Source organism: Natrix helvetica (assembly GCF_964273705.1).
Source record: "Natrix helvetica genome assembly, chromosome: 5".
NCBI lineage: Eukaryota > Metazoa > Chordata > Lepidosauria > Squamata > Natricidae > Natrix > Natrix helvetica.
The window spans coordinates 52215230-52235075 of NC_138551.1; the positions used below are offsets into that span (position 1 = coordinate 52215230).

The 19846-nt window shown below is 38.5% G+C and overlaps 1 protein-coding gene and 1 long non-coding RNA gene across 2 annotated transcripts in view; one reads left to right on the forward strand and one right to left on the reverse strand.

The window, feature by feature from the left end:
• Positions 1-255: 255 nt before the first annotated feature.
• On the reverse strand, positions 256-3839 carry LOC309393421. The gene is made up of 2 exons (XR_014175586.1): positions 3619-3839; positions 256-560 (listed from the first exon to the last, which is right to left on the reverse strand). It is a non-coding gene; the product is annotated as an uncharacterized lncRNA (long non-coding RNA).
• Positions 3840-4350: 511 nt separating this feature from the next.
• Positions 4351-19846, forward strand: part of CNNM2 (cyclin and CBS domain divalent metal cation transport mediator 2) — a 116198-nt gene continuing 100702 nt past the window's right edge. Inside the window, exon 1 of the mRNA XM_081953713.1 lies at positions 4351-6191. Within this exon, the coding sequence (XP_081809839.1) occupies positions 4541-6191 (1651 nt within the window). The 5' untranslated portion in view covers positions 4351-4540. The remainder of the gene's footprint in view (positions 6192-19846) is intronic.

Here is a 19846-nt window from a genome sequence, read left to right on the forward strand (position 1 = left end):
CTGCCTACATTCTCCCTCTGCATATGATAGGATTGCAAAAATTTGGCATTCATACCCCCCTTCCTTGTATACAGCATACCTAGGCATGATAAGCGGTCAATTTCTTTTTGCTTTGTATTGGGGTTTTGACTGCCATTATAAAGTAACATTTCCAGGAGTTTAAAAGTGAGGTAAGAGAGGTAGATGAATCTTGAAAATTTCTTTGCAGAAAGACCTAGTGCTTGTATTAATGATGATTTAAATGGCAATCCTAAATTTTACTGGACCAAATATTTATTTCTGTACAATTTTACTGGCACAGTGCTATTGGTTTTTAATATTGACAGCAGAGGGAGACATGCTTCCATGATAACCAAATTGGAGAAAGGAAACAACCAGCCCCAATAGCAGCAAAGGGAACAGAACTTTAGGATCTTTAAAAAGTATATTTCTGTCATCATATTTGTGAGGTAAATGCTGAAAAATGTTATCAAAACATCCTGAGTAGACCTTTATTTATTTACTTACTTATTCATTCATCCACCAAATTTGTACAGCTGCTCACCTCATAAAAAGTACCCCTGGATGACATACAACAAAAATATAATGAAATATTTAGTTAGCAGTATATATCTTTGAAAGCCAGTTTTGTGTAGTGGGTAAGGCAGAAACCAGGAGACCAGGAGTCGAATATATTATAAGTGCAATTTAAAAGGATACCTGTGGCATACAAGATCTGGGTTATTAGTGGAAATCCTAACAAAATTCACTCAAAACATATGCAGAACTTCCAGAATTTCATTATCAGTGTATGTTTGGTTTGATTTTATCTATGCTGGAATATTGGCTGCCATTATGAGATTCATGCTTGAATTGTGCACCGTAAGAATATTCTGTTTCAAGAATTTTCTTGTAAATAAGTGTTGTATGTTAAGGTCTACTTAGTAGAGTAGTGTAAAATAAATATGTCCAAAATAAATCTTACATAAGACAAATCCAATAAAATAGTAAATAAAAATCTTATGTACCGGTAATAGCTCCAAGATAAAGAAATATCAGAATAGACCAACCAAAACTCTACCATTTACTGTAAAATGCTTTGGCAAATAAAATCAGTTTTGAACTAGGATCTTTTTAAAACCACACATTTGCCACAGGTCAATACACTTAGAAGGGAGATTGTGTTGTTGTTTTTAATCTGATCAGGTTTACGCAAAATGGTAATGCCATAAAAACTCTTATTACTGGTCATGTTTGTTGTGGGCTTGCACAAAAAGAAGCAAAAGATAAGACAAAGCTGATAGGTATATTTTGAGAAATGGCTAAACAAATGGCCTCAGAGGAAGAAAATGAACCAGGACAACACAGTGCCCCCCGACTCCCAATTCTGGGATCATTCCAGGATTCCATTATCAATGATAACAAAGGCCATGGAGAGGTCAAGTAAAACAATGGTGGACACACTACCTACATCCTGTTCCCATCAGAGATCAACAAAAAGCATAACCAATACAATTTTTGACCTGTAACCAGGCTTCAATGCTGACTGAAAGGAGTCCAGATAATCTGTTTCATCCAGGATCCTCTGGAGCTGCAGCATGGCCACCTTCTCAACAACCTTCCCCAGAAAGGGAAGATTAGAGATAGGACAAAAATTATCCATTAGCATGGGATCAAGCAATGGCTTCTTAAGAAGGGCTGAACCACAGCCTCCTTAAAAGGGCTGGGGCATCACCCCCTCATCTAAAGGCACATTAATCACCCATACATCACCTGCCAGGAGACTTTTACCAGCCTGGAAAACGTGGGTCTAAAACAGATGGCTGACCTCACATTCCCTAGAATCCTGCCACTTCCTCAGGAGCAACCGGTGAAATCATTGCCAGATAACTGTACAAGGCCATAGGCATTTCCCTGGACCTGTGTCCACACTAGTATCTAACAGGAAATGAATCCGAGTGGCTTTATCTTCTAGAAAATCAGCAGTTCCTCAGTGTGCCCCTGCAGATAAACATTCAAGTTATTACCTTTACCCAGAAGGAACCAGGTCATCTTATAGAGGGTTGCTAAGTAATTCACAAATGCAATTTCTGCAGAGAAATTCTGGTTTGCCACATGAATAGTTATGAAGTGGGTCTTAATATCTCTGTTCAGTCAAGATTTTTCTTCATCTTCTGCCAGTAGTGCTTGAGATGTCCCTTGATATATTTAATCTGTCTCAGTTATTCCATCTACCATGGGGTATAGATCCATGAGTCAGGAGAGATGGCTTGGGTACAATCCTTCTTTAAATCTCTGTTATCCTCCTATTGCAGACAGTGAATTGGGTCTCAGCAGGAGGTCTTAGCTGACCTTCAATTATAATCTGCAACTCCCTCTGAAATCCATTTGAGTCCATATCTCAAAATACCAGTTTATCATGCAGCAATAAGTAATAATGTATGGTTTGGTTTTCCCTTGGGGTATTTTATGAATGCTATTTGATTTATAAACTATGGTTCGTGCTTTAATTTATACCATATTCAGCTTAACATGAATTTAGCCAAAAAGCTGATCCTGCTGTCCTTCTGTGACATAAAGACAAACAGTTTTGGAGGACATGGCTTCATGAAAGAGGCCTGAGTTTATATTTGGAGACAGTTGTCCTAGATTAAAATAGTGTCTTTCCTCTTCTTCCAATGCAATTTTTGCAGGAAAAAAAAAGTTCTACAGTGATTCACTATGTTGGCAATGACAAAGTTTCATGCATTTTGAAACAGTGGTAGTCCTGTTTTTTTCAAAAATAACTAGTGATGTTTGCATAAATGGTTGATTTAAACCAGTAATAACAGTCATGTTTTATCAGCTATACTCTTAGTTCTATCGAAAATGAAGGCATTGTAAGCTTTTAATTCTTCTGCATATGGATGTACTTTCTGGTTTTATTACTTTGGGATAGTTACAAGAGAGTCATTTTGTGTATTCCATGAAATATATCTATATGTAGAACACAAGACACTGATTTCCATTCCTTTGTGGCTGTTACCTATTTTCAGCAATTGGTAGTTGGGGTAAAATTGATTTTTGAGCTCTGCCAGTTTTTCCTTCTCATCTAGGTGACAGATCACAGCTCAGCCCAAGAGTGTGGAATAGGATTCGAGAAAGACCCCCCTCCCCCTGCTCCTCATAATCTTGTCTATGAAATGTCACTAGAATTGTCATTTGAATAGTCACTGCTGAACATGGGTCTACCAGGCTCCTGAATTCTGGTAAACGCTATCCAACACCTGACAGTTTATTGTGACAGGAGATGGGACCACAAATAACCAGGCAGGGGGACACTCAGTGTGCCAATCATACACCTCTGCCTGATATTTTGCTTCTTTTGGGGACAGAAGATCAATAACAAATCGGCTCTTTGGGGACAGAAATAGCTCTCGTTTTCTGGCACAGAGCACCTTGTGAGCTGGGAACTTGAAGCTGGGCAGTAAAACGAAGGGAAACCCCGGGAATCCACCAGTCGCTGCCTTTGAACTGTCCTACAGTTAAAGCTAAAGAATTGGCAAGCTTCGTAACTCAGGTTTTAGGTTTTTAAGGTATTGGTTTGTTTTAAGTATTAGGTATTTGGCTGTCGGGCAGCACAAATCGTGGCTGACATACCTTTCTGCTGAAAAAGAGAAAAGAACTGAAGGAACGAAGAGCCGCAAGAAAGTATTTCTCACGAGCAAAACGCCGTCGGGAAAATTCGGATGGGCAACAAAGAGAAGGTTGCAGGCACAAACGTAGCGTGCCGGCGAGCAATAAGGCGCTCATAGGCACAGTTCATCTTCAAGCAGAGCTCGCTTCGCGGTTAAAGAACGCTAAGAGGCCCGGTTCCGGAAGAAAACTCTCCGCCCCATTGGCTGATCCTCTGACCAATCTCCGTCGTCCCCCCTTCCGATTGGCGTTTCGCTGACTCCTTGTTAAGGCTAAGATATACACAAGCATCACGCGCTCTTTTAACAGGAAAGAAGGCCGAGAGAAATGTCCCTCCCCCCCTCCCTCCGAGCTGTATTGCGGGGTAATGATCAACAATATAGGCAGGGTTAACATCGGTTGGGTAAAACTCGTGGATTCTGGGAAGAAGCCCAGGATAAACCGATTCGAATGAGTCTCCTTGCCGGTCTCGCTGGAGAAGGGAGTGAAAAAACAACAACCTCCCCCGGCTTCAATGTGTACCGCAGGCACTTCTCTCCTCACCCGCCCCCAACCACGGAAAAAAGTGGAAGGCCGACCTACCGGCCGGCTAGCCCTTGTCCCCACCCTGTATTCATGAGCGACCTGATTGGACGATTGTTCTTTATCTGCACCCTCCGCTGCCTCGCTTGCCTTCACCTCATTGGTTGATGCGCACGCGCGCGTCTCTCTCCCCCTCCCCGTCCCCTTCGGGGTAGGGGTTGGAGCAGCTCCTGGCCCAGGCCCGGCAGTCGCTTGTCATCCGCCGAGGACTTCGCTACTGGTGGCCCTCTTCGTTAAGCGCTGCCACAATGAGGTCGCTCAGTTTACTGTGGCCGCGTTACCACTGACCTTTATCTACTGGAATATGGCCGCGCCGCTCCCCGCGGTCGCTCCCAGGCTCATGGCAGGGCCGGGGGGAGGCGGCGAAAGGGAGACGCGGATGCTACCGCGGTCGCCGCTGCTGCTGCCGCTGCTGCTAGGAATTCTCCTCAGCCGGTGCCTGGGAGAGCAGCCCGCTCGCGCCGCCGCCGCCTCTTCCTCCTCCTCCTCCTCCTCCTCTTCCTCCTCCTCCTTGTTGCCGGGGGCATCTGATTCTGAGGAAACGGTGATAATAGGGTTACGGCTGGAGGACACGGACGACGTGTCCTTTATGGAAAAGGGAGTGCTCCGGGTGAGCGAGAGAACTCGTGTCAAACTGCGGGTCTACGGGCAGAATATCAATAACGAGACCTGGTCCCGCATCGCATTCACCGAGCATGAACGGTGGAGGGATGGGGAAGGCAGGCGGCCGCCAGCTGAACAAGAGGACGGTCCGGTCCCCGTGGGCTCCATGTCGTCGGCCCCGCAGCGTTGCGGCATCCGGACGTCGGACATCATCATCCTCCCGCATATCACCCTCAACCGCCGTACCTCGGGGATCATCGAGATCGATATCAAGCCGTTGCGCAAAACGGAAAAAAGCAAGTCGTACTACCTGTGCACCTCGGTGTCTTCCCCTGCTATCTTAGGAGGGGCGGGGAGTGTGGCCGGGAGCCCCGGTGGTGGAGCTGGCATTATTGGTCCCGATGGAGGGCCCTGGACTGAGACCACCTGGATCTATCACGATGGTGAGGACACCAAGATGATTGTAGGTGAGGAGAAGAAATTCTTGTTACCCTTCTGGCTTCAGGTGATCTTCATCTCCCTCCTGTTGTGTCTTTCTGGCATGTTCAGTGGTCTCAACCTGGGACTTATGGCTCTTGATCCAATGGAGTTGCGTATTGTGCAGAATTGTGGGACAGAAAAAGAAAAAAACTATGCTAAGCGCATTGAGCCTGTGCGCCGCCAGGGCAACTACTTGCTCTGTTCTTTGCTCTTGGGTAATGTATTGGTCAATACTACCCTTACCATCCTGCTCGATGACATTGCAGGTTCTGGACTGGTGGCGGTGGTAGTATCCACCATTGGTATTGTCATTTTTGGTGAGATTGTGCCACAGGCTATTTGTTCCCGGCATGGTCTGGCTGTGGGTGCCAACACCATCTTCCTTACGAAGTTCTTTATGATGATGACCTTTCCAGCCTCTTATCCAGTCAGCAAACTGCTGGACTGTGTTTTAGGGCAAGAGATTGGTACTGTCTATAACCGTGAGAAGCTACTTGAAATGTTAAGAGTCACTGATCCTTACAATGATTTGGTCAAAGAAGAATTGAATATAATTCAAGGAGCGCTGGAATTGCGCACCAAAACTGTGGAGGATGTAATGACTCCTCTCCGGGATTGCTTCATGATTACTGCTGAAGCTGTACTTGATTTCAACACTATGTCTGAAATCATGGAGAGTGGATATACACGTATCCCGGTTTTTGAAGGAGACCGCTCTAATATTGTGGACCTTCTTTTTGTCAAAGACTTAGCTTTTGTGGATCCTGATGATTGCACTCCACTCAAGACCATCACACGTTTCTATAACCACCCACTGCACTTTGTCTTCAATGACACCAAGCTTGATGCCATGCTTGAGGAATTCAAAAAAGGTGGGATGATGGTGGCTGGTGAAGGGAGTGGGGAAGGAAAATGTGAAAAGGAGCTTCAGGAGTATGGAAGGTACTTGATTATAGCAAAGAAAGATGGAGTTCTGGGGATATTAAATTCTGTGCTTAACATTTGGTGTTTATATGGTATAGCTCAGAATAGTAAACTGATTCTCTTGCCTTCACATATTTTCCTTGTATTCATAAACTTTAATCTACCGCTCCCATCATTTCTATTCATATGTATGTTATTGAATGTAGTTTAAAGATCAGTTTAGGTTTTTCACTGTCTAGTGGTTATTCAGATATTACGTTGAATTGTAACTCCAACCTGGACTCATAATTTGTCTTATGTGCACCTATGTGCTAATATCTCAAGAAACAAGAGGAATTTATGGGTCCAGATTGTATCCAAATGTATAGGTTAAAGTAATAAATAACAAGCATTCTCTTTCAATAGAAATGTATGCCTGGTATGTGCATCATGCCATATATGAACTTTTACTTATCTGATGTTTAGCTTAGTCTTGAATTTATTATTATTGGCAACTAGTTTTACATCTCAGGTTATCTTTCCTTGAATAGCAATTTTTGTTTCCTTTAACTATTATAACTATTAAATAGTTAACTATTTGTTAACTATTCACTAGTTGCAATAATACAGCCTCTGTTTTATATAGTAAAAACATTTGGTAGATGTGTATGATACAGAGTTCTTACATGGTAAATGCTTATATACAGATTGAGTTAAAATTTTAGGTCAATAATAATGTTGGTTAATGTTGGCTTTTTTCTCATTGTGCACATAAACATGATTGGGAATTGTGATTATGAATCCTCAGTGTATCTATACTGTACATGAAAGTTAAAGTAAGTCATCCAATATTACAACTTTTATATTATGTTAATATTTTAGGTAGGTTTTTTTTCTATACATTTTGTGAAATGTCTTTCAATAATTTATATCTACTAACAGACATTGGCGTTAAATTGTCACTGTTTTTAACATCCCAAAACTTCTGTTTAAAACATTGTTAGTATTTTCCACTGCTAGCCTAGCATACCACCACTCTGCTGACATGATTGTCTCTAGCTGTAAAGAGAAACGTTTACTTAAGTATCTGATTCTGGTTGTCACAAAACATTGTAAACTATTATTTATTTAATTTATTATTGGTGCCTTTTTACTGCCAGGGATATTTTCTTCCTCAGCTGTCCAAATCATCTGACTTAGTTATGCAGTACGCTTGATTTTTGGGAGAGGAAGCTGGTCTGCTCTGCAATCATGAACATGTTAAAAAGTAGTTTGGTCTGTGTGATTTATATGAATTTCATCACATATTCTCTTGTATCTTGTTACATTAACTAGAAATCACTGATGGCATCTTCTGAATGATACTATCTTTTTCTCCAGCTTGGTGAGCAAGAGCATATTTTATTGGTTCTCCTGTTATGAATTTCTTTTCAGCTGCAAACTGTCAGTACTAAGACTCATTTAGAACCATTCTAAAATCTACTCGTTTGGCTGGACTTTGGGATCAATTAAGTTGGGAAGCCATAGTGAAAGATATACTGTTGCTTAGTTTCTGTGCATTTATATGGGTCAAGCACTCTGAATGTTTAGAGTAGGCTATCAATCTAAAGATAATTGTGATCAAATTCTTGCAGGGAAAATATATTTGAAGATAGTTGGATTCAACATCAGCTTGAGATTAGCATTTGTTCAGTATTTGGATAAACAGTTTACTGCTGGCGTTAACCTTTTCTCAAAGTGGTACTTACTCTGTAGCAATATCACTTAGACTTATTCAGCTTATTGCCGCCAACAATCTGGGTCCTTATTTTACCAACCTCGAAAGAATGGAAGGCTGAGTCAACCTTGAGCCTGGTGAGATTTGAACTGCCAAACTGCAGCTAGCAGTCAGCTGAAGTAGCCTGCAGTACTGCACTCTAACCAGTGTGCCACCTCAGCTCATTCAAACCCTAACCCTAACCTCTGTAGCTGAACCTTTGCACAGTTGGTGATTTGTAGGCAGTTAAACTGCTAGTTAGATTTAAAAAAGTGCCAGTCTGAAACACTTACCTTTAGCTTTTTCCATTTAAAAGTTTACCCACCCTTCAGTTTTCTATTCACTCTGGTTTTATTTTTATTTTCATTTTTCAAATGAATATGTTTTGGTGAATAAAATGTTTTGGTAATCTATTATGTATCTTCTATAACCATTTGGTATTTTCTATAATATGAACCAGCCTTGTTTATTGGACTTTATAATTTATGAAAAGTGAATTTAGTGAGATTGTATTGCAATGTAATCACGAAGCTGTAGCAAATAGTACTATTTTCCCATTTTAGTAATGGTTCAAATTTATAGAATACCACAAAAGCAGTCTTGTTGAATTTATAATCATATTTACAGTTTAAATTTATATAGCCACCCATCTTACAAGACTTTGGTTTTAATTATACAAAATAAATAGATTAGTGTAAGTATGTAAAACATACACACAGAGGCACAGACACGCACACACACAAACACACACACACTATAGAAGCTAAAATGAGGGGAGAGGATAGATTTACTAACAAATACCTGTAAAATAACCCTTTTGTTTTTCAGTCCTTCTACTCATTTCCTTAATCCATTTGTTAGAGGGTTAGATTATTATTAAGCACAGAAGGATTATTTCTCAGTCAATATACCTAGGTTGTTCAGTGGTATTAGTAAAATATATTATGATTAAAATGAAGATACCCTGGCTGCAAAAAATTTCTTCCGGGCAATAACAAGTTTAGCTAAAGATTAATGTATACAATTCTGTTTAGATATGTCAAATTCATTATATGTATTTATAAAAAATATATATTGCCCTTCTATATTGATACATAATATTTAATTCTTTTTTCAGAGACTTATATATTCTGAAAGGTTGCTGGTAGAGATTGATTTATTTTCAAAATGAGAGATCCTTAAATTTAGTAAACTATTGTAGTATTGTGTGGGATGGATTAAAATATTATCTTGCTGTCATACTGAAATAAAAAAGTTATTTTCCTTAAATGGAAAAATTGCTTCTAGATTAATATTCAAATTGTGTTGTACACTAATATACCTCATGCTGTCTTTGTTATTTTATAACAATTTCTTGCGCCTTTTGTTCTAACAAATCTGTGTAAAACAGTCTTTGCCAGTTTCCATTTATGTGATTGAGTCTGCAAAATACCGTAACATTATTAACACTAGTATAAAAACAAGTTGACCTCTATATTTTCCTCAACTTGAAATCAACCCCTCCCATAGATAAGCAGAACACCAGAGCAGTCCTACTAATTAAGCCTAATGTAATTAGTTCAATGCTTTGACACCACCTTCCCCCAATATCAGTGGTTTTGAATGTGTGGCCTAAAGTCCTTTTTTGTAAGATGCAAGACACCTGAAGGTAAGACACCACCAGCTTACAAATTAATCAACAGAGTCCTGCATTGCGCATAATGCCAGACACTTCTTATTATTCCCAATAATAGAAATACACACTGGATTGTCCCATTATGTCTGTCATTGATTAAACATGTTTATTAAATAAACCACACTAAGTGAATTCACATAATATGCTAAGAAGTAAATACAGTGGTCTTTTTTTAAAAAAAAACCCTGATATTTGGTTTTATGAACAGAATTTGGGTTGATCCTGTTCTACTTGTCATCTAATGATAGGAGTGGATGCATGTTGTTGAGAGACTGGTGATGTAAGTTAAAGTTTAAGGACTATCTGATGTGAATGTGATTAAAATTTAATATGAATTAGGATATGAATGTGATACAATCGGATGAAAATTTCAGTAATAATTATATTACTTGATTCTTTTGTGTATATTCATCCTGAGTGATTGGGAGACCATTATTAGTTTTAGTAAGTACTCTTGCATTGATAAAGTGTTTCATTAAGTATCATATTATGGTGAATGCAAACAAGTAGTTTCTGTTTCTTTTCTCACTCTACATTCTTGATGATGTAAAGGGAGTGTTAATATGTTTGCTTCAATTTGCATCCAAAGCTCTGAAACTTGGGGAATTTTTCTGTGCAAGGTTTGGAGTATCAGAAGGTGAAAAAGCTGCTACCAATTTCTACTTAGTATTGTAGTAGAGATTCAAAATAGTCTTTGTTCTGACAAAAGCACAAATAAGCCAATTTTGATTTTTACTTTGTGATGTTTTGCTGAAAAAGCAAGAACTGTTAGCATATTTAATTTAATTAATTTAATTTATTAAACTTCTAGACCGCCCCCTCTCCCCGAAGGGACTCGGGGCGGTGTACAGGTACAAATTTAAAAACCATACACTCGATAATATACATAAGTAAAATTGAATTAAATATCCCCTGTACAAATTTATAAAAATTAAAAACTTAAACCTTAAAACCAAACCATAAAATTTAAAAATACAGATTGAGGTGGGAAAGCTGGAATTAGGCCAGGCCGGCTAGATGAAACAGGTGGGTTTTGAGTTTCTGGCGGAAGGAGCGGAGGTCCGTAGTCGTTCTAATGTCAGGGGGAAGGTCGTTCCAGAGGGTCGGGCCCATCACAGAGAAGGCCCTTCCCCTGGGCGCCGCCCGCTGGCACAGCCTAGTGGACGGCACCTGGAGGAGTCCCTCTCTGTGTGAGCGAATCGGCCGAAGGGATGTATGGGGCAGGATACGATCCCGCAAATAGCTAGGTCCTGTGCCATGGAGCGCTTTGAAGATGATAATCAACACCTTGAAACGCCTTAAATAGAACTACGACCAGATTTTCCTCATTAAAAGAAAATGGGACAGAGAAAATTACTTTTGTTATCCATAATCTTAATGTGTATAAGACAGCTCCATTTTGAAAATAAATTATTTATGGATGGGAAAACAGTCCTTTGAAGTAAATATGGTACTGTATCGTTCAGTTGTTAGCATCTATACTTGGATTTTCCAATTGTGGGATTTGGAACCTTGATACCCTTGATCAAAACTCAAAGCTCTAAGTAATGCAACATTTGCTGCGTTCAAATTATGGTAACTTTTTTTTTTTTACTTTAGTCTTTCACAGAAGCCCATTAGGTCCTCTTGCCACCATAGGGTTCTGTGGACCACAGAGTGGAGTTATCCACTCCAATTATAGTGTAAAACTATAATCAACCCCAAGTTGTGTGACTTGCCTTGAAATCAGTGGCAAGTATTGTTAAAAATCTGATTTGAAAATAGACGTATGGACAATTTTTCACTTGCCTTCCTTCCAGTGGACAAGTGATTTTAATGATCCTGTTTTTGCTTGAGCTTTCACTAAAACCATTGGCATTTTTTCTTGTCTTTTTTTAAAAACTGGCTGTTCTCAGCATGTATGAGTTCAAATCCCAAGCCTTCTATTTCTTAGTTTACCACAAAAATTTAGCTTGAAATGCCTTGTATTTAAAACTGTAAAGCTAGTACACTTAGTGCAGACCACTCTGTATAGAAACTTTCCCAGAGCCTTTTACAACACTAACTTCTTCCTTATCTGTTGTAAGTGTAGACCCAGAGACTTTGAGATTTGCTTCTTGTTCTTGTTTTATCTTTTTGTTTGCTACTATATTACACTACAAGTTTGCTGAGTTTGGATTAATAACTTGTTTTGCCAAAGAGCACCCACATAATGCTGCTTCAGTGTTCTAGTAAGTTACATGGATATCTTACAGTTTTCTTTGAATTTTATTCAGGATAGAACAATAGCTCTAGAATACAACATACTTTAAGCCCTTACATTTTAAAAATTGTTTGAAAAAGAAACACTGGAATTAAACTACAGTGGGTATAAGGAAACACGTTGAGTTGATAGCAATTAAGTGTTTTAGTGGCTTCTTCCTAGTATGCAAATATGCTTATCTAAATAGGGCAAGTTCTGTACGTGAAAGCATTCAGCTGAAAACAAGCCAAACGATTCTTGAACTGAATATCTGGCAAATGCTGCCTTTGTTGGTAAAACATGATGGTGTCAGATGGTAGCACCTAAGCTGACTGAATGATCCCAGAAAAAAGTAGTTTGATGAGAGACTACACCAAAATCTTACAAATGTAGACTAAACTGGGAAACTAAAATGAAAAAGCAAGGAAGTTATAGTTGTTCTGTTTCTGTAAGAAAATATATTAATACAATGTGGAAATAATATGGAATATAATATGGAATAATATGGATGAATCATCACAAATTTCTAAGGCTTAGTATTATTGAACAATAATATAAAAATAAGCACTCCCTTGAATCAATATTATTATTGTTCAATAATACTAAGCCTTAGAAATCAGATTTCAACGTTTTTTTTAAATTGAGAAAATACAGGGAATCCTCAGCTTGTGACCATAATTGAGCCCAAAATTTCTGTTGCTAAATGAGACAGTTAAATGATTTCCCCCCATTTTACGACCTGTCTTGCCAGAGTTGTTACATGAATCATTGGAGTTGTTAAGTTAGTAACACGGCTGTTAAGTGAATCTGGCTTCCCCATTGACTTCGTTTGTGAGAAGGTCGCAAAAGCTGATTACATGACCCCAGGATACTGTAACTGTCATATGAGTCAGTTGCCAAGCATCTGAATTTTGATCACATGACCATGGGGTGTTACAATGATTGTTAGCGTGAAAAAGAGTCATAAGTCCCTTTTTTTCAGTTCAGTTATAACTTCAAACAATCATTAAACAAACTGTTGTAAGTCGAGAGCTACCTGTAGTCTTTAATGAATGTATTGATGGTCAGAGAAGCAGTTTTAAACAATCTGCAGAGACAACAACATTTAAAGTTTAATATTATATAGCAAATATTTTAAGAATAAACCATATGCAGATTAAAGAAAAGGCCATCACTTTCTCCTACTGAATTAATCCGTGCTATCTGTATACATGGAGTTGGGTAAGTAATGGTGGTAGAGAGAGATATTTGTGCTTTTCTAGATTAGCTGAACTAGTATTCTGGCTGGGGTATGAAATCATGAATGATGTTCTAAATTACAGTTCAGCAACATTTTGAGGTTTGTAGGTTCACAAACTCAGATATGTTCTGTTTCCTTTTGGTTGGTTTTAATGAAATTACTACTACTTTTCAGTCTTAGGTCATCTCTGGTCTATTATGAGGATAACTGGAAATAAGAATTTGGCCAGCTATATCTGGTGAATGTAATGGTGGGTTTTGAACATAAAGGGTTTTTTAATATTCAAACACGGGACCATCATTTTCTCTTCTAATACACGCATATAACCCTACGCAATCACATAGTGACTAAGGACTGAAGGAGGTTTACATTGTCAGAAGTTTAAATATACGATAAATCTGAATATATACAAAAGATTGCAGGCTAAATATTTAATAAAGACTATTAGCAACGTAGTGAAATCAAATGGAATTAAATTGCAATTTCTTATCTGGAATGAGATCCTTCTGTTAGAATGGAATTATTGAGGAGATTGTGTAATGTAAACTTAAATTGAGACTCTGAAATGTTTGGTTCATTTACATATAGGTTAACAACAGTAGTACAGGAGTATTGTTAGCTAGTGTTTTGATTCCTGGTCCACATCCTGATATTTTTTTTTAGGCTTCCCTAGTTCCAATAATTGAGCTCATAAAACTAACCATTGACACTGGAGAATGCAGTGCTATGAACCATGCCACGTCTAGTGTGCGTGACCTGGCACTCACACACTGATTTGACAAGGGTCCTAATTTGCAGCCTGCCAGCTACAAACAGTAGCGTATATACTAAACTCTAATGAACTGCAACTACCAGCACATGGCTAATGACCCCAGATCAGCTGGCTACTTTAGCCTGTCTGTTGCCAAGGTCATCCAGTTTAGATGTATTTGGTGGAAGTTTTTACCTTCTGAAGAGATGTAGAACGGTATGAATAGGTTTTACTAATTCAGCTTAAGAGAAAAATCTTCAGCTTTTTAATAAAGCAGTTGTGTTTGAGGTTTTTTTAATGTAATCTTCATAGGTGCAAAAATATCATCAAAGTTCCTAATACATTATTCATTTCTATGACATCATGCAGTCTAAGGCAATAGCTGAGAAATGACTGTTGTACCAGAAAAAAAAATACACATTCATTGTTCTTTAAAATAATTCTGTGCTCAAATAACACCAAAATGGTAAGATTGAGTTTTGAATAAAGCATAATAAAGAGCCCCTCTCAGAGAGAGATGGGTGGTTTAGAAATAGGGAGGAAATAAATAAATAAAATAAAATAAATAAATGTCTGATACTGATCTTTAATTGAAGCTTTGAGAATACTTTCATTTGTTCAAACCTGGAGTATTTTTAAATTTTGAAAAAAGATGCAAGAGAAACTTTTAGTATCAAAGTGTGATCTAAACCTTATAGAAATTTAAATTGTGTAATTAGCTACATGTTATACATTATCTCCCAGAGTATGAATGTGTATAATAAATAATGTAAAGAAAAGTATTAAATAAATATCCGTTTACTTTAAGGCAGTTTTTCTCAACCTCAGCAATTTTAAGATGTGTGGACTTCAACTCCCTGAATTCCACAGCCAGCATAGGAATTGAACTCCACATATCTTAAAGTTGCTGAGATTGAGTAATACTCTCTACTATGATACTGGTTCATCTAGGATATTTCAGGAGACCCATTTTTAGCAAGGTCTTCACTCATTTTGTGATTGTTATACATTAATTACTTTGCTTAAGAAATTCATACATTAAACATATTTAATTACGGCGGTACCATAATTGATTTACCTGTATCTTTCTTTTGTCAAAATCAGCAGGATACAAGTTGTTAGTTCACACCTAGTACTAAATATTTTAGATCTACATTTTATTGGCTTGCTGTAGTAATGAGATATGCTTGGACATTCTTATGTATTAGGCAGAAACACTTGCTACCCGTTCAAATAGGAATATAATCTCTCATGTGCATCCTTCTCATGTTTTTGCTTATAATGGTATTACACAAGCTTGACATACCAGAAATGTTGCAGACTATTATTTTTGTATAAAATACCATATTGTTGAACATTTTTGTTGTTAAGGACAAACTATCAAAGTATCATTAAAAATAATCAAATTTTGGATCCCAACCGAAATATCTGCCTACAAATCAAAGCTGTTTTCATAATTTTTACAAAACTTGGGAATAATAATGTCAGGTATTTGTATGGTCTCTTTTGCATACGGAGGCAAAATGCATGGAGAGATATGATTATCTTAGGCTTTTCTAGGAAAGTTCAAGTGATTGCTTTGGGATGGGCAACATAGATAACTTTAAATGCAAGGTTAAACAGAAAAAAAATGGGAGGAGGGAATAGAACAGCCTTGTTACAGAAATAGAAAAAAAATGAAATAGAAGTTATTTCTTAAGAATTAAAAGATAAAAAAATAGTTATAGTAAAATGAATGCTAAGAGTCTAGGATAGGAATGTGTACTTCTCAAATACATGGTAAAATTATGTGTATCCTAAAAATTCAAGATAACTTCAGATGGTAAATTATTATTGCTTGGATACTCAGTTGGAAAAGAAAGTTTAATGCCTAGCGGGGATGGATATTATATAGCCTATGTTGATTAATGCCAGCCATTATTTATAGGATATCTTCCTAGCTTCAATAGCTTTATTTTCCCTCCTGAATTGCTGTGTGAACAGTTTTGCTGTTAGCGTTAGACGAAGAGCCATTTACAGAATTCCAGGGCCTTGCAAGATAGGAGACTCTAACTTCATTGCAGATGTGCATATATCTTTCCTGACCCTCCATGAACTCCTTCCCATCCCATTCTTCTGAGCAGTTCTTCAGAAACATTATCTTTAGGCATTTGAGAGTAACAGAAGCATCAAATGTGTGTAAATGCAGCCCCATGTAAAACCTATTACAGTAGTTTTAACTGTACGGTCATGAGGGTGCTTTTGCCAAGTCCCAAAAGGTCCACAATGGACCAACTAAATCTGGGTAAAAGTCCCCATGACCACAGTTTTCAAGTGTCACTCCATTAACCCGGGAGGGTACCTAAATTGTAAACCTGCTGCTTAAGGAGAAATGTGACAATTCAGAGCCAAGATTGGGGCTGGAATTAAGCAAGTTTTATTATCGGTGAACTGTACCTCCATGTTGCAGAGATCTAATCTAATTTTGATCTATCAAAGCCCTTACTGCATCCAGGCACAAGGCCAGAACTTCAAGGGCATCACGTATATATAGTATCACCAGTGATATATAATATAGCAAGAATACTGCATTCTATACTGCTAGATAAGTTGCTTAGCAGCTATACATAGAAATTAAATTGCATGGATGACAGGAACAAGCCCTGTAGAAACTCACATTGGATTAGCTACTAATGCAATTTCTGTTTATCCATACTAGTCTGCTTTATATGGATCTGCCGTTGAAAACCACTTGGAAGCTTCAACCAGTCCAAAACGTAACAACATGAGTAATGATGAGCATGTCTTGGTAAGCCCATGTAACACCCCTACTTAATGAGATGCACTGGTTGTTAGTTTGCTTCTGGGCACAATTCAACGTATTAGCTTTATCTATAAAGTCCTACATGGCATAGTGCTTGGTTAATTGAGGTTACTTACCTGGTTACTTGATCTGCCTTGCATAGTATCTGCCTGGTTGATTTAATCTAGCAGGGTTGGTATATTCCAGTTCTTTCAATTAAATAATGCCATTTATCAAGACCCCAAGAAGTGTGCCTTCTCTGTACCAGTGCCTGTGAATCTAGACAGTCTGTACTTTGCTGATGTTTCAAAGTCCCTTTGAAGATCTGACTTTTCACTCAGTCTATTGGTAAGAGCGTATGAAGGACCATGTAGGTTATTTCTTTTGTTACCAACTTTTTTTGCCACCCTTCCTCTCTTTACTTTTCATTTCTGTCTATTGTTTGGGTCCCTCACCCATTTTAAACTTTTTATCTATAGAAAAGCAGAGTTTCTGGTAGTTGGGTGGCATATACATTCAATAAATACTGATAAGGACAGCATAGTCCATGATATTGAAGCAGTGGTGGGTTTCCAAATTTTTTAGAACCTCTTCTGTAGGTGTGGCCTGCTTTGTGGGAGTGGCTTGCCGGCCATGTGACTGGGTGGGAGTGGCTTGCCAGCCATGTGACTGAGTGGGAGTGGCTTAGCAGTCATGTGACTGGGCGAGCGTGGCCAACTTGTAAAATGTGGTGAAACTCACTTAACAATTCTCTTACTTAGCAACCAAAATGTTGGCTCAGAATCTCTGGCATTTGAAGCACGCAAGTCTTAAAGCTGTCAAGTTATAAGACCCTTACACCCCTGACCCTTTAGAAAAAAAACCCGAGGGGTGTTCAAACTTGACAGCTTTAAGACTTGTGAACTTCAACTCCCAAAATTCCTTCTCTCGCTCTTTATCTTGATGATGTGCGGACGGGCAGGGAGAGGGAGCTGGAACCGGTTTTAAATAGCACTGTAGATTTGTGGAACCTCTTCTACAGAAGAAGTTAGAACTTGCAGAAACCCACCCCTGTATTGAAGACTCCAAGGGGGATTAAAAGACCAGGGGAAGTGCATTCCTTCCAGGCCCCAATAAAAGCTCTACATTAAGGCAAATGTGCTATTTCTATCGTGCTCAAGTCTGAATCCAGAGGATACAGAAAATGTTAAATCTGAAATTTTCTGTAGCTGAATTCCTTATTACTATAAGAATCTTTCCTAAGAAGACGAGATTGGAGATTGGTTGATAATTATCCAACGTGGCTGAGTCAAAAGATGGTTTCTAAAAGGAATGGCTTCATTACCTCATTCAAGATGTTTGGCACTACTCCTTTCCTCAATGAAGGATTAATACCAACCTGCACAGATGTCCTAGATGGGGCATAGATTGAGCTAATAGGGGGAAGAGCTCCTATCACTGTGATTTTCCTCACAGCTTTGGTCTAAACAAGCTCAAATTGATGCCAGATCATTCCATAGGATGTTGCTCTGGTCATCTTGTCAGACCCTATCCAAGTGTAGTCAAGCCTAGGGGGAATGTAAGCAAGAAACCCACAGACAAGTCATAGTAGTCTGCTGGATTATCTTTACTCTCATCTTTCCCTGAATTAACCTTGAATAGTTCTGTCAAAATATATTGATACTGTAAGGGTAACAGGCTATGGCTGTGACCTCCAGTAGTTTTTGCACTGTACTACGCCATTGGCTCATGTTCAGTTTGTGATCCATCAAGGCAACCAGATCCTTTATGTATACACTGTCCCCTACTATTTCTTTTGTACCCCATTATCATACTTTTCATTTTTCTTAGGGCTCTATATTAATGAGCATGCTCATTATTCTAGCATGTCAAGATATTTCTGATTCTCAATAATACTTTTCTGTCATGTTGTCTTCTAGAATCTCATGGGAGACCACTGGATGCTTTGCTGAAGCAAGATATGATATACCTACTGCATTTTTATGGTCAACGAAACTGGTCATTCTATCAAAAAACACTTGTTCATCTGAAATTCCTTCCAATCATGTAATCATAGTTTTGCTATTGATTACATGTCTGGGTGAGAGGAGGAAGGGAATCACAGAATGCAGGAGTTGTCAACATTCTAAAACTGCTGCTGGATTGCTTCCCCCTTAGGGTAGCACTTTGGAAATTTTTCAGGGTTTTGTTTTCTCTCTGCCCCCCGGCTTGATCTGGCCCATTTTCAAACCTAATCTTTCTTTTCTTGACGTCTTCTGCCACATCAAATTTGTTTCTGTTCAGATCAGTTTTTGCAGAGTTATTGTCCTGAATGACAAAATTCTGACCCCTTTCACATAATATACTTTTAGATGTTGAAGATAATAAAAAGATTAGGTTCATTTTGCATGATTTGTTTTTGATTCCATAGTGGTTCTTGCCAAGCAATGCATTATTTTCTATATATTCCCAATAATCTGTGTAATGTTTACAAACACATGAATCCTTGAATTGTATAACTTATTTCTCTTTGTATTTATTTAACCATTATTGAACTACCCCACATCTTGCATATCACTTCCAGGTATATTTCTGATTTTCAGCATCACACTATTTTCCATAGTCTCTTCTCCCTCTCTGACAGGATTCAGATTTAAGGTGTTATGAATGAAGTTTGTAAGGCACATTACAAACATAGTTTTCCCAAGTCTTATAAGGTTCAGTCTATCCTGACATGTTCCAGAAGCAGACAGAGTGATCTACTTGAAAATTATCAATGCCTCATTATAAGAGAGACAGTTTCTGGTGACCTTGAAAGAAGCTGTGGTGAATACTTCCTGAAAAGGATTCACTGGTAGCGGAGAACATCAGTTGGTCTCCAGTCTCCCCTTTGTTTAGACGTTATTGGGCTGGTGACGGTGGAACAACTTCACAGTACCCTAGAGGAAACAAATTATCTGGACTCTTTTTAGGCAGGATTCAGGCTTGGATTTGGAATAGAGATACCATTGGTCACCCCCTAGATGACCTTTATCAAGGCCCAGATGAGATAATGCAGCCTTCTAATCTTGTTGGACGTCTCAGTAGCCCTTGATAGCATTGACCATGGTATCTTACTGGACTGTGTACAGAGGTTGGAGATCAGAAGAATTGATTTACTGTGATTCCACTTCCTCTTCAGTAGTTGGTTCCAATTTGTGGTCATTGGTGAAGAGAGATT